General features: G+C 41.0%; 1 protein-coding gene across 1 annotated transcript in view; it reads right to left on the bottom strand.

Annotated features, from left to right (window-relative positions):
* oprl1 (opiate receptor-like 1) overlaps nucleotides 1-13407 on the bottom strand; it is a 28387-nt gene extending 14980 nt beyond the window's left edge. Inside the window, exons 1-2 of the mRNA XM_062542094.1 lie at nucleotides 13260-13407; nucleotides 12596-12808 (exon numbers count right to left, since the gene is read on the bottom strand). Coding sequence (XP_062398078.1) covers nucleotides 12596-12798 — 203 coding nt within the window. The 5' untranslated portion in view covers nucleotides 12799-12808; nucleotides 13260-13407. The remainder of the gene's footprint in view (nucleotides 1-12595; nucleotides 12809-13259) is intronic.
* Between the last annotated feature and the right edge of the window lie 209 nt (nucleotides 13408-13616).

Raw genomic sequence — 13616 nt, 5'->3', positions numbered from 1 at the left:
GTTGGTCACGTACTGTAAAGCTGTTTATAGATAATTCTTCTTTAAAGAAACACAAAGTGGGAATTACCCTTTTCAATTGGATTTCCATCATACTAGGTGGTATACAATTAGTACCGAAATAGTCTAAAACTGATGAAAAGTTTCATGCTCCTTATGTGACAGTGTTATATTAGTTAAGTCAGTGTAGCAGCAATAAGCTGCGAAATTATTAGCAAAATGTCACTAACATTTTAAGGCAACACATTGTTGCTGTAAACAGTTTCTTGTAGACCATAACACTCTGACAGCTGATAAAAAATGTGTTCATTAGCTGCTTAAAGCAAATGTTATTAAACACTTTTCCGCTGGGTTCTGACCCCGTCTCTCTTGAAACTGTGGAACATTACGTGTATATGTAACCAAAAATGGCAAAAAGTAACACAATCAGACTAAGTATGATCAAATGAGTCAAAGATGCTGAACATCTCTGACCATATTTAACCACTCTGTTCACACTGTCCTCTTGCTGTATACCATTTATCAGTGAGATCATGCTTAAGCAGTGCTGTGATAAAGTAAGCATCAGTATTAACACCCCTGCTCCTCTCTGACACTCATCAGCTTACTCTCCATTCTTTGTTTGCGTTTTCCGTTAACGTCTTTCTGGCCAAGATTTACATGTATTTCCACAATATTTGGCTATGGAAGGCATAACAACCCAAACAAGTGCAAAGTCCTTTTATGGGGCACCAGGGGGAGTGTGAATCTACACACGCTTTTTTAAATGTTGAGCAATGTACAGTGGGGTTTCATGTTTATCATTTGAATTCATTTAACCGGCAGAGTGGTATTTGTTTGATGAAAACCAATTAGCAAAATAATTAGTGTCATCATGCTATGTGAAGCTTAATATTCAGCTCAGTGTTCCTGTTCAGATGTCATTTGGGTTTGTTTATGTAATCTGTCCCGGTGTTTAAAGTTGGCAGGCAAGGTGTTTGTGTCCTGGGAATTTAAGCCATCAGAGAGAGTGTGAAAGCTGGAAGGACTTACGAGGGTGTTAGACTTGTTCAGTGGAAGAACACTCTCTCACTCTCTCTCTGTCTTACGTCTCAGAGAGAGAGAGAGAGAGAGAGAGAGAGAGAGAGAGAGAGAGACAAAGGTATGAAAAGAAAAAGAGAAGGAGTGAGGGAGAGATGTCCTGGGGCATAATAGAACTTCAGAACACCAAAACAATTTGATAATTTGCCATAATGAATGGGAGATTGGCCCAGACGGGTCCCAATACAAGCTTATGAGTCAGTCAGTGCTCCTCATAAATATAACTTTTCAAAATGCATGACTCCCCACATCAGTGTCACTCTTGGCCTTTGAAGCTATGAGCAAATCATAATATTTGATTGGATTATGTTAATTAAAGGTAATTATAAACAAGCAATGGAATCATTTGATCCTGAAAAGGTGATCCCAGCCCAGTGGAAATTAAAGCTAGGCCTCAAAATGAACATATTAATATGTTTTACTCCTTTCAAAGATGCCTTGATGGCGACACGAAAGAAGTAGGAAAAAATCTCTTGATGCTGTGCCACATAAACTTTTCATGACATTTCATGTATGATGATTTATTCAAAATAACTGTAGCGTTTTTCTGCCTTGTGGGCACAGAGCAGCTCAATAAAGGGAAATGGGAGAAAAAAATAGACTTGAGGAATTTAATTTCATCTCCTATACCATAATATTTCAAAATTTAATGAGGTTCCTGCATTATTAAAGATCAGTGTCAACATGAACACCGGCAGAGAGGCAGTGTAATGTTACTGAGGGGTAGAAGAGAGGCTTCTCACTCACTGAGGGCCTACAAGTCATACCTGTTCATTTCCTGGGGAGGGATTGTTCGCACCCAGAACAGACCAACAAAATGCGCTGAATGCATTTCTGGAGCATGTCCTGCCATTTTACAGATTTTAATCTATTTGATGATGAATTAAATAACAACAGGAATCATTTCAATGTGATAAAGTGCTTATACTAAAAAAGAAGTCATTTTGAAAAATGAAACACATGCCAGTTATTGAACCCAGTTCAATCATTCATAAAGTTCTCTGGCAACACCCGAATAATCTGAGAGGCAATTAAAACTGAATATACGGTAGATAATATAAGTCTAATGGCAAATGAAATGACTTGGCTCCATGATATCCCTTTAAATGGACAAGTTGTTATTAAAAGCCCTTTGCTATTGCACAGCGATCAATCACTGGTGGGCAGTAAAATCACACAGCAGGGCCTGCTGACAAGGACCTCTCAGATGAAGCTAATGATAATGTTTCTTCATTTTGCAAGATGGTGCCAGTCAGTCAGCAGGCCAAAACGTGCATTTCACGGATATACCCAACAGCTGCAAGAGTAATGGTCCGAGCTCTCTACTGATGGAAGGAGACTTCTGTAAAGGCCAACCCATTGTTCTTCAGTGCGCCACTGTCTCCTGTAATCTTACAATGAATGGAATGACAAGTATGATGGAGAGAACATGACACAAAGATGAAAAGCTCTGAAAGACTCGACCACACAAATATACCTGCACCACACTATGACTGCGGAAACTCTGGTGAGATAATTATAACCACTGACTTCGACAATTCTATAGAGACACTCACGTCTGTCGCTTACAGTTGCCCTCAATGTATAGCGAGAGCTTCAACAAAAGATGCAGGTGGCGTGTCACAGACTAAATATATATACAACCTTTTGTCTGTTCCGACGGGGTGAAATCAATCTCTCTCGACGGCAACTGTGAAACACTGTGCTCTGTGCTCGGGGTAATTGGGTGTAAAGGATTCCAAACACACGGCGGCGCTCAGGGAATGCGCGGTACACGTCAGTGGTCGGGAGCGCGGAGATCAGCTCGGCCCAGATGACGGACGGGGCTGGGTAGACCTGCCTGCTTTCCATTTCAGGCAATAACACCGCCAGCCCCACCGGACCCCCTCTCTCCATTATGTCAATCAAAGCTAAACAAAGTGGATGGCGCTGGTAGGGTGAAGCATGGCATACACAAACACACTGCCGTAAATGTTTACATTGGCATCAGTCGCAGGTTGAGGCTCAAGAGGTTTTCAATGGCAACAAAGCTTCTTCTTCCATGCATTGCATTTTCCATACAACATGTTCCAACTCTCTTTAGAATAAACAAAGTGCTTAGATGATGACACTTGATCAATTACCATCCAATACAGTCACATTATCAGAACCATGCATTAGTGTATGGACCGAAGGGAAGAATAAAGTACATTTAAAAGCTTCTGCTTGTACATTCATTCTTATTGTCAAAAGAACACGCAGCCCTAATGCACCTTCATTCATTATTTCATAGGTGCAATGTCTTAAAAACAGATAACTCTGTGGAAGAAGAACCACATCTTTGAAAAAAGAATCTGAGAGGAAAGCATATCCTTTAGGAGATAAACTTTCACCACAGCACAGCTACAATCAGTCAATATGCATATGCTGAAAAGATGATAAATGTAGAGACCCCACAGATTCTTATCCAATATCCATATGCACATTCTACAAGTTGTGCAATATACACACACTATATACTGTCTACAGTCTAAGATTTGTCACTGTCAGTGCTTTATTGTACCCGTTCTTAAGGGATTTGTTAAACACACGATCCCCTTAAATATTTAGACTGCAACCTGGAAAATCACTATGCTTTTATAAATAAAGCACTATCCGTCTCTCTCAGAATTTATTCTTAAAAATAAATATGGACCTCTGAGTGAGTATTCATTTGTTATGCACTCTAGTTGTCTGGATGGCCTTCTTGCTACGAAAGCCATGCACGTTATGCTAATCCATTGTTTGTGCTAATGGTAGACTGACTTATTGTAGCTGTTGCTCATAATCAAGTCGGGGGCCATTGAAAGACATTACCAATCAGCTTTAACAACAGAAACCGTTTTTGACAAAACAAAACTACATGAACTCAGTGCTTTTGGAGATGCCACAAGCTCTTTGTTACAGGGAAAGTCATTTGAACGTCTATATTGATTAGATAGTCGTTGACATAGTCTGCAAGCTCTTTTTTTATGAATGATTCAAAAAATCAAAGCCAACTCACTCAACTGATTGCTACAGTACTACACTACGTTATGCGATGTGTCAATGAATTACCAGATATTTGTCCACCATGTTCTCATTGAGTGATTTCAGCAGATTGTGTGCGTTAAGATTCAAATTTGAGCCCAAGGAGTCTTACACCTTAGGCCTAATCTTACAAGTTTCAGTATCTTCAACATCCATATTGATAGTTAACGATGTTGTTAGGAGTATCACATCAATAATTAAATTGGTGAATATCCCATTGGTTGTACTTCCACATTATAAGGAAAATCCATTCAGTCTGACATCCAGCAGTAGCAATTTCTATTGCACGTTGCATGTGATTATGCATCTTCCACTGCAATGCTCATTCTCAAACTAGTCCTTACAAACCAGCCAACCAACTCTTACTACTTTTCACCTTTCTACCATCTCCTACCAATGTGCATTAATGTGCCGTCTTAATTAATCACTTTTAATCAATACTCACCTGTACCTGACATCCTTCAGTGCACGAAACAGAGAATATGCATGAAGACAGAAACTAACATAGACGCAGGGTCTGCTTTGCCTCTCTCTTCACTGTCACTGTCACTGCTCAAGGGACATGCAAAGCTTTCTATTTGATTAGATTAGAGACAGGCCAGAGACGACATCTGGACACACTCTGTTTCTAACGCTGCGTCTGGGTGAAAATGCCTTGACTTACGCTGTTGTGAAAACCACTGTCCTTGTTACACTGCAGAAATCAATGAAAATAATCTGCTTATCTCTGCAATGTAACTGGATTAATTTACTGTCTTGCAAGGAAATCCAAAAGGTGAGAAACCATTTACAGACACAAATGAGAACTGTCTATATAAACCACAACGGTGGATTACAGAGTGCCATGTATGAAAAAAGATCAACATTTCATTATAATCGACATCAAAATAGTGAGTCTAGTGAGTCTCGTACTGAATGCAATGTTGTTGTTTCCTGTCCCAGATGACTACCATGCAAAAATATGAATAAATTGAGAAAAAAAGAAATATGCTACTAAGCCATAACACACTGTGATCACATACCACTAGGGGACCTGCACTGAAATTGTATTGAATCTAGACTAAACTATTTTATTGTTCTAATGCCCCTTCAAGCCCTTCAGGGGATCCAGCCCAGGCTCAACTCCCAAGAGAAGTCAACAGAGGAGGGAGGCTCAGCTCTGCCTAAATGAAGAAACAAGTTTCTTGTTGTCTAGCTATGCTTCTGTCTATGCCTTGCCTTTTATTTAGTTTTGATGCATTTTTGGCCAAACCTTTCTTGTACGAATAACTGTGAACTCCACATCATTACATCATTTTATATTCTACTGTATAATATCATTTTAATAAATTGACAGCATGATAACAAACCAATGTTCCTTGTAAATAATAGGCAAATTGACCACAAATCAAAATAAAAACATGGCTAAACACAAGCAAAGTGTTTCAATTACTCAATACAATATCAGTCTGCACTAGACTCGAGGCTTATTTTCAAAAGAAAACTTCTGTAAAACCTCTATTTCAGGTAAGTCACCCGGAAGGAAGACATGACAATATTATTAGATTCCTATCGCTCATGTCTGTGAATGATGAATGATTTACAAATCTGAGCGCAGTGTCTGCTGCTTTCTGTAGTATTTTTGCACAGATTTTGGGAGGATGCCAGCCAGAATAGAGCTGTTCGCTGCCAGCCAAGAGCACTACAGCGTCTGTGTTTGACTGCAGGGGCACGTACGGTAAATAAAGTGCATTGTCAGCCAGTGAGCTACTGTCAGTACCCCCTTCCCCCCCAACCCCGGTGCCCATGCCCGCCACACACACACACACACACACAGGCACACATAAACATATTGACCTACACACAAACACCAGTACCTTACCACCACTGCACACACAACTGCACTTGGCTGCTGATCTGTTGGAGAAAATGAAGTCTCATAAAAGAACGGGGAAAATATAGAATGACTGCATATTGAGCTCGAGCTTGGGGAAATTACCCTCAGTGAAATAAATTTGTCCTCCCCCATAAATCGCCATCTGAGGCGTCATTAGCACAAACGACTTGCACCGCAGCGTTTCCGTTGTTAACTCCTTAGGCACCACGCCGCGGATCAAATCAAAAAGAGAGTGCTCCAAAAGAGGCCTGTGATGAATGCAAAGCACATTTAAAACATAATGTTTCTGTCTGCAGAGGATGGGAAAAAACACACACTGGTAGTCGCAAAGGCTCATCTTCTAAGAACTGACCTGATAATGACTGGAAAAGAAGCCTCTCTGGTACTTGAATGGCTGACTCAAGTGGTATCGTGAACCCAATTCTTGCTTGTAACAATACCAACCCCAGAAACCTCCACAAGGACAGAGGACGAAAATAGTCTTATGAAACAACACGGATTCAAGAAATATGCAAGTTTGATAAGAATGGGGTCAATAATGTTAAAATCATAGCAAAAACAGTATTAGCTGAAAACAGGCCAATACATGCATTTTCTTTTGGGTACAGTATATCACTTCTTGAATCTAACCATTTCTTATCCCTTACAAATAATCTTACAAATAATTCGAAGGTTTGAAGGTAAAATGCTTTCTAGACCATGGATATTATTTTCTTTGCAAAAAGAAGCAAAATACAGTCATAATACTAGAGCACCAAAGAGGAACTGTAATATGTCAATATCTGCTCAATTCTTTGCTTCAGTCACTGGTGGAGTTAAAAAAAAAAAAAAAAAAAAAAAAAAAAAAACATGTTGTGAGCACAGCCTCAAACAACTGCAAAAAGAAAAGATGACAGAAGTGCTAACCCAGAGTACTCATACGTTACTGCAGAAAGCTCTTATTGAACCAACAGCAGCAAAAAGCATGGAAAGTGGTTTGAACACACCGCAAGACACAACAAAGAAAATCGAATGGTCATAGAGACTTTCAACATCAAACCGAGGTCATTCAATTTCCTAATAGGTGACCGCGATATGATCTGATGACTGGAAGCATTGAAAACTAAATGATAGCTATTAGAGAAAGTAGTATCAGGGGGATGAAGCACTCAGCCAGGCAGAGAGTCCACAATAACCACAAAAAGGTTCCTAGCAACATGTGTCATCTGACAGATATGGCTCACTCCAGGGACAGCTTGTCGATGACTCTTGTTTTAGAAAAGTGATGGAGAGAGTATCACCCTAATACCAAAGACATCGAATCACAGCGAGAAGTCAGTGGGCTGTGACAACTCCAAAATCCCCGGGGGATTCTCAGCTAAGTTGATAAATGCAGACAGATAACGGAAGGCCTCGCTTCTAGAGCACCTTTTCCAGCTCCAGGTCTTGTGCGATTGAAACAAAGAAGAGCAGAGGACAACCTCAATAAAAACACAATGATCTGACAAATCCTGGGCAAATGCTCTCTTTCTCTCCCTGTTGGCTGCGAGGAAGATACAAGAAATGAAAACATACAACGAACAGACATCTTGAGGGTTTGAGAGAGAGAGGAAGAGAGTGAGAGAGAGAGACCGATTTGTTGATCTCACTATAGGAACCTTTTTTTCTTCAAAATGATCACCCTCTGCTCCTGTCCCCCATGAGTCCTCTGTTTTATTGGTTTCCTTCCAATGAAACGCAATTTCCAAGTTTGTGAAATGAACTTATAACTCACAGCCAACAGCTGAAGCCATTAATGCAACACCCCTGTAGCCCATTCCAATATTGCATGCCTAAAGTCATTAACTCATATTGCAGAGTGAGCTAATTGACTAAGAATTAGCTCATTATTTTCATGGCTATTTGACGCATCTATTCCAAAGCTGCATAAATAACATTAGACATATGATTATTCTTAAATAGGTCTAACAGGCAAGCAGCACCAGGCAACAGGCGTGTTACTGAAGTGTTCCATTTGCAGACTGTCTGCTGCAACAATTAACTTTCACTACAATCACAGGAACTGGCTGCACACAGGAATAACAGAACATTTTTGGAAGACAATTTGGACCAGTCCTCCAAAACTATTTTTACGCTCACCGAACAAAGTGCTTCAATTGTGACCCGGCAGCACGATAAAGAGATAGCAGAGAAAAAAGGAGGGCACCATAATCGGGTCCGTCTGCTTTAACTTTAAAGGGATATTCCGCCATTTTTGGAAATACGCTCATTTTCCACCTCCCCTCGAGCAAAACAATCGATGTTTACCTTCTTCCCGTTCATCCAGCCATTCTGTGAGTCTGGCGATACAACTTTTAGCTTCAGCCTAGCACAGATCATTGAATCGGATTAGACCATTAGCTTCTCGCCTGCTAGCTTCATGTTTATAAGTGACTAAGATTTCTGGTAATTTTCACATTTAAAACGTGTCTCCTCTCAAGTTAGAAAGTGCAATAAGACCAACTGAAAATGAAACCTGGCGTTTTTCTGGGCTGATTTGACATGGAACTACACTCTCATCTGGCGTAATAATCAAGGCAACTTGCAAACGTACCATAGGCGCAGTGATATCGTACGCAGCATCTGAAAATAGTCCCCATAAACAACAAGCAGTAGTAGTGCCAGTAGCTGCAAGTTGCCTTGATTATTACGCCAGATGAGAGTGTAGTTCCATGTCAAATCAGCCCAGAAAAATGCCAGGTTTCATTTTCAGTTGGTCTTATTGCACTTTCTAACTTGAGAGGAGACACGTTTTAAATGGGAAAATTACCAGAAATCGTAGTCACTTTTAAACATGAAGCTAGCAGGCGAGAAGCTAATGGTCTAATCCGATTCAATGATCTGTGCTAGGCTGAAGCTAAAAGTTGTATCGCCAGACTCACAGAATGGCTGGATGAACGGGAACAAGGTAAATATCGATTGTTTTGCTCGAGGGGAGGTGGAAAATGAGCGTATTTCCAAAAATGGCGGAATATCCCTTTAAGAGCACTGGTCTAAAGTACTACAAATGTTTCAACAGGCAGAGAGTTGCAATTGCTCCGTCCTCTCGTCATGATAATCAGGATCTGGCTCAGATACTGAAAGTCAGTTTCACTGAAATTCAGTTCCACTCTGGCTAATACTCCCTGATGGGGCGAGGTCTGCAGTTGACTGACTGCTTCTGTTGATATTGGCTTTGGGTTAACATCAAAATACTTCTTCCTCATTTGCTATCACAACGAAACAAAATACAAACCATATTACCACACCATATTAATATTCCACCTAAAGGTACATCTAAAAGTGTAGAGCATGACATAGAGAAGCTTCTGGACAGTTAGGTTTGACACAGAGATTTTCTTCACGGAGGCTCCAATGCAATCATGTGCTTTAGTGCTGATTTTGCACATGTAACAAACATGTAGTGCTCTCTCTCTTTCTCTCTCTCTCTCTTGACCCATATTACTCAAGATTACCGCTGCAAGAGCACAAATTACCCCACTGACTTGGAGGCTATAGAAGTGCAGCTCACTGCAAAAGGCGGTTAGTGCACTAGCTGCTGTAGGCTGCACGCAATGTCAATCCATGATCCTTTAAACAGCAGAGTCAGCTCAGGAGTCAACAGTGTGCTTTCTCCTCAGTTAGAGCATCATCACCCAGTCATCCTCCCTGGCAGATTCATACTGTAAGTATTGCCTTCAACAACCAGATGCCATTGTATAAACAAACACACTGTCAAACACACACAAATACAGTACATACACATAACACATGACATGACTCTGCTTACAAATGCAAGGTATGATCATTCCTTGCGCAGCATCTGGCTTCCTAAGCTCGACCTAAGAACCCTCGCTCGGCTGGAAGGCAGCAGACTATTTCTTGAGAGCAACAGTGCCATGAGACCGGAATGGTAGGATATTTATGCTCCATACTGTCAGACTGAAGCCCTCCATTCAGCCTCATGCTGGAGGACGGCGCGTTCATTAAGCTATAGCATCGATCAGATGGAAATAGACCAGCTATAGTGAAAAAGTGCAGGGCTAGCGGCCTTTTCCCATGCTCTCTGGAAAATTGCCCTTCCTACTCCACTCAGCCGACTTGCCCATATGTTTTCTAATATACTTTTACAGAGATGGAGAAGGCCTGTAAAGAAAAACAGTAGCTGACTATGGATAGTTTATGGCTATTTGGAGGTCTATTAAGGATGAATAGCCCTATTGGGATGATAAAAAACAGGCAACTCAAATTTTATAATTTATTTTTATAGCTGAGATGAAGACGGGCTCAAGTACTTTCCTCATGCTTCAGGGAACTGGAGTAATACCTCTTTTAGATTATCTTTTCATCATCAAATGAAAAAAAAAAAAAAAAAAACATTAGCTTAATATCACAGATATAAATCTAACCAGCATCTAGAAAGGAGATGCCCAGTTGAAATCAAGACTAGTCCACTTGGCCTTATCTTGGAATAAAAGACTACATTACAAGTAATTGACACATATAAAGTAGGGAGAACTATAGAGAGTGATGATGATGCAGGGACAATCCACATTGATCTTCCAGTGTTATTTTGATGTATTTCATGAAGGGCAAGTATGCATATGGCACAGTGGGCTTTACAGTCAGCAGAATACTATTGAAGTAAATAAACGATGATTGAAAAATACATAACGCATCCATCCTTAAAGACACCTCTCCAGACTACAGACATCTGTCTAAATCAGCAGGCCAGAAATCTTCAAAAATCCCCTCCCTAGTGTAAAATCCCCAACATTAAGAATCTGCTCTACTTTAGTAGGCCTGTCACAATAATGATATTACCAACTGATCATAATACATCAATATTGCCCAACCGCTTTCTTTACATTTGGGCTTATCATTGGGCTTATTTGCATTGGACTTATTCATTGCATTGGACTTATTTGCATTGGATCTATTGCAGATTTGTGTTTAAAGACATATCCGAAAATATAGCAATGACTAACCTAACCTGCCAGCCTTCTGGTTACACAGACGTAAATAGTATTGTGTTGCTGTTGCAGATATGTCTCTCATCTGCACAAGCAGTATCACCCAACCACAGTGTCAAGTTAACACCCTGACCAGGGTGGTATTCCAAGTATGTGGTTTAGTGGCAAACCTGGGTAAGTGTTAAACCTCCATAACAATGACAATGGGCTGTTGTTGTAGAAGATTTACCATTGTCTTAACTTAGTTAACTTACCCAGGTTTGTCACTAAACCATGTACTGTACTTGGAATACGCCCAAGTCCACTGGATTCGAAAAAACACAAGCAGCAGCAAAAGTGGGCAGCTGCTGACCTTACATTGAATGGGTTAGGAGTGACATGCTCATCACCACTACCACATCACAGGCTGCTGCAGCACATGCTACCGAGTCATCACTGCTGGGGGAACTCTCTCTCTCTCTCACACACACACACACACACACACACACACACACACACACACACACACACACACACACACACACACACACACACACACACACACACACACACACACACACAGAGAGAGGGGGAGAGAGGCCAGATGGAGGGTCCACAAACTCCATATCAAATAAGGTTAACGAAGGAGAGGGTGAGGGGGCAACAGGTGTGACCTGATCAGAAATATGCAGGGGGCCCTGCTGGTGACGGTGGGGTACAGGGGCTTGATTTGATCAAATATGTGCCTTGAAAACAAGCCAACTTTTGGGAATTCTAGGGGATGAAGATCAGTTGAAAGACACGTGTGTGTGTGTGTGTGTGTGTGTGTGTGTGTGTGTGTGTGTGTGTGTGTGTGTGTGTGTGTGCAATTAGCAATTACTAATCACAACTTGTATACTAGCAATGTAAACACAGTATAGACATGAATTATATCACTAAGAGTAAAGTGCAAGCAGCAATGTAACACATCATATAAGTTACATATAAGACGTAATTACTACAGCGGAAGGTTAAACAAAACACAAAAGTTTACATGGTCAAAACAAAGGTTGTTACTATAAACAATGGTGTCAAGATGAAGAAGAAAATATATTTACAAATCATAATCATTATAAAGTTTTTTTTGTTCATGCAAAAAGTCCCTATAATTATATTGAAGGCCCACCCCTCTACTCTTTTGTCTTTTCACTCAATTACACTCACCAGCATTGTCAGAAGAACTCATTGAAGTTTGTAAATCACAGCCTGACATGTTCCAAACAGTTGCTCTGGACCATGGAACTGTACAGTACAAGGCCCCAGATGAGCACAGCACGTGTACTGTAAGGCAGCAAGCCTTCTCTCATGGAAGTCCTCTCTAAGCTAACTTGACCTTGCCAGACAATCATAGTCATCAGGACTTGTCTGAAGAATACAGTCTATAGCAGACTCTGTACTGCGTGTTCAAGTGTGTGTTTCAAAGAACAGCCATTGTGGTGATTCCCAGTTCCCAGAATTCCCCTCTATTGCCTGTACAATCTCCACCCTAACTAATGGGAAACTGCCTCGGGTACTGTAGAGTCAAACAGCGACATGGATATAAAGGTGACACACACAAGCACATAATCCACTGATGTGACTGTGTATTGACTTTGAACAACCTTACCTGATGATCACGTACATGACCAGACAGTTCCCCACCAGACCCACCACGCAGACAATCATGTACACCATTACGATGGTGATCTTCAAGCCGCTGGGGAGAAAATTCTCCTCTGTGTCGTTAGCAGAGTGGTTCTGAAACAGCGACTCGTTGTACAGTTGCAGGTGTCTGAAGTCGACGAAGCCTGATTCGTTTAGAAACTCCATCAGCCTACTTCTGTGTGAGGAGAGAGGAGGAAGAGGAAAGAGAAAGAGAGTGTAGGACAAGATGTAAACACAACACTCACCTTAGTATATCAGTGGAAGCATGCAAGATGCGTGAACTTTTGATACAGGAGATGGCATTCTGTATAAAGCAACGGGCTATACAGCGCCACGTTAAACACGGTCAAGGAGGTTTAGACTCTTAAAATCCATAGAGACGAGCAGCTATAACAGATACTACTCATCCGCACTGTTTATTTTCTACAATCAACAGTTACACACTGATGGAGATAACGGTTTCATACGAGATTACATACAGCCAGCGTCTGCGGGTATCTATTGATTTCACTACATTCTATGCCGTACTGCTAATAGCCAACAAGCACGAAAAAGGCTACTTCAAGGAACAATGTAAAAATGCAAGAAGTACATACAGCGGGAATTGACGGTTAGTGTTCACATACCGTTGATACCGAAGAGAGCCGAGGTCCGTGTGATCCTTATTCGAGAGAAGACGTGCCCTCAAGCTTCCCGAATGGAACTCGGGGGAAATTTTCTTGAAATGTATGGTTAGTTGAAATAGTGCAAGTACCCTGTTTACGTCTCAGTCTTTCCGCGATGTTGTCTTTTCCATAGTCGCGAGCTATTCAGATTACTGTAGATTTCAGGGAAGAGAGAAACATTTTTTTTCTGTGAGAGTCGGAGAGAGAGAGTCGGGGAGAGAGAGAGAGAGAGAGAGAGAGGGAGAGAGAGAGAGAGAGAGAGAGAGAGAGAGTTCAAAGGGAGGGGGAGGTGTTTTTGAAGGCTTGCTGGTTGTTTTA

The sequence above is a fragment of the Sardina pilchardus genome, chromosome 7 (assembly GCF_963854185.1).
Source record: "Sardina pilchardus chromosome 7, fSarPil1.1, whole genome shotgun sequence".
NCBI classification, from domain to species: Eukaryota; Metazoa; Chordata; class Actinopteri; order Clupeiformes; family Clupeidae; genus Sardina; species Sardina pilchardus.
Note: the sequence above shows the minus strand (reverse complement) of the source record. Positions and strands in the feature narration are given on the sequence as shown.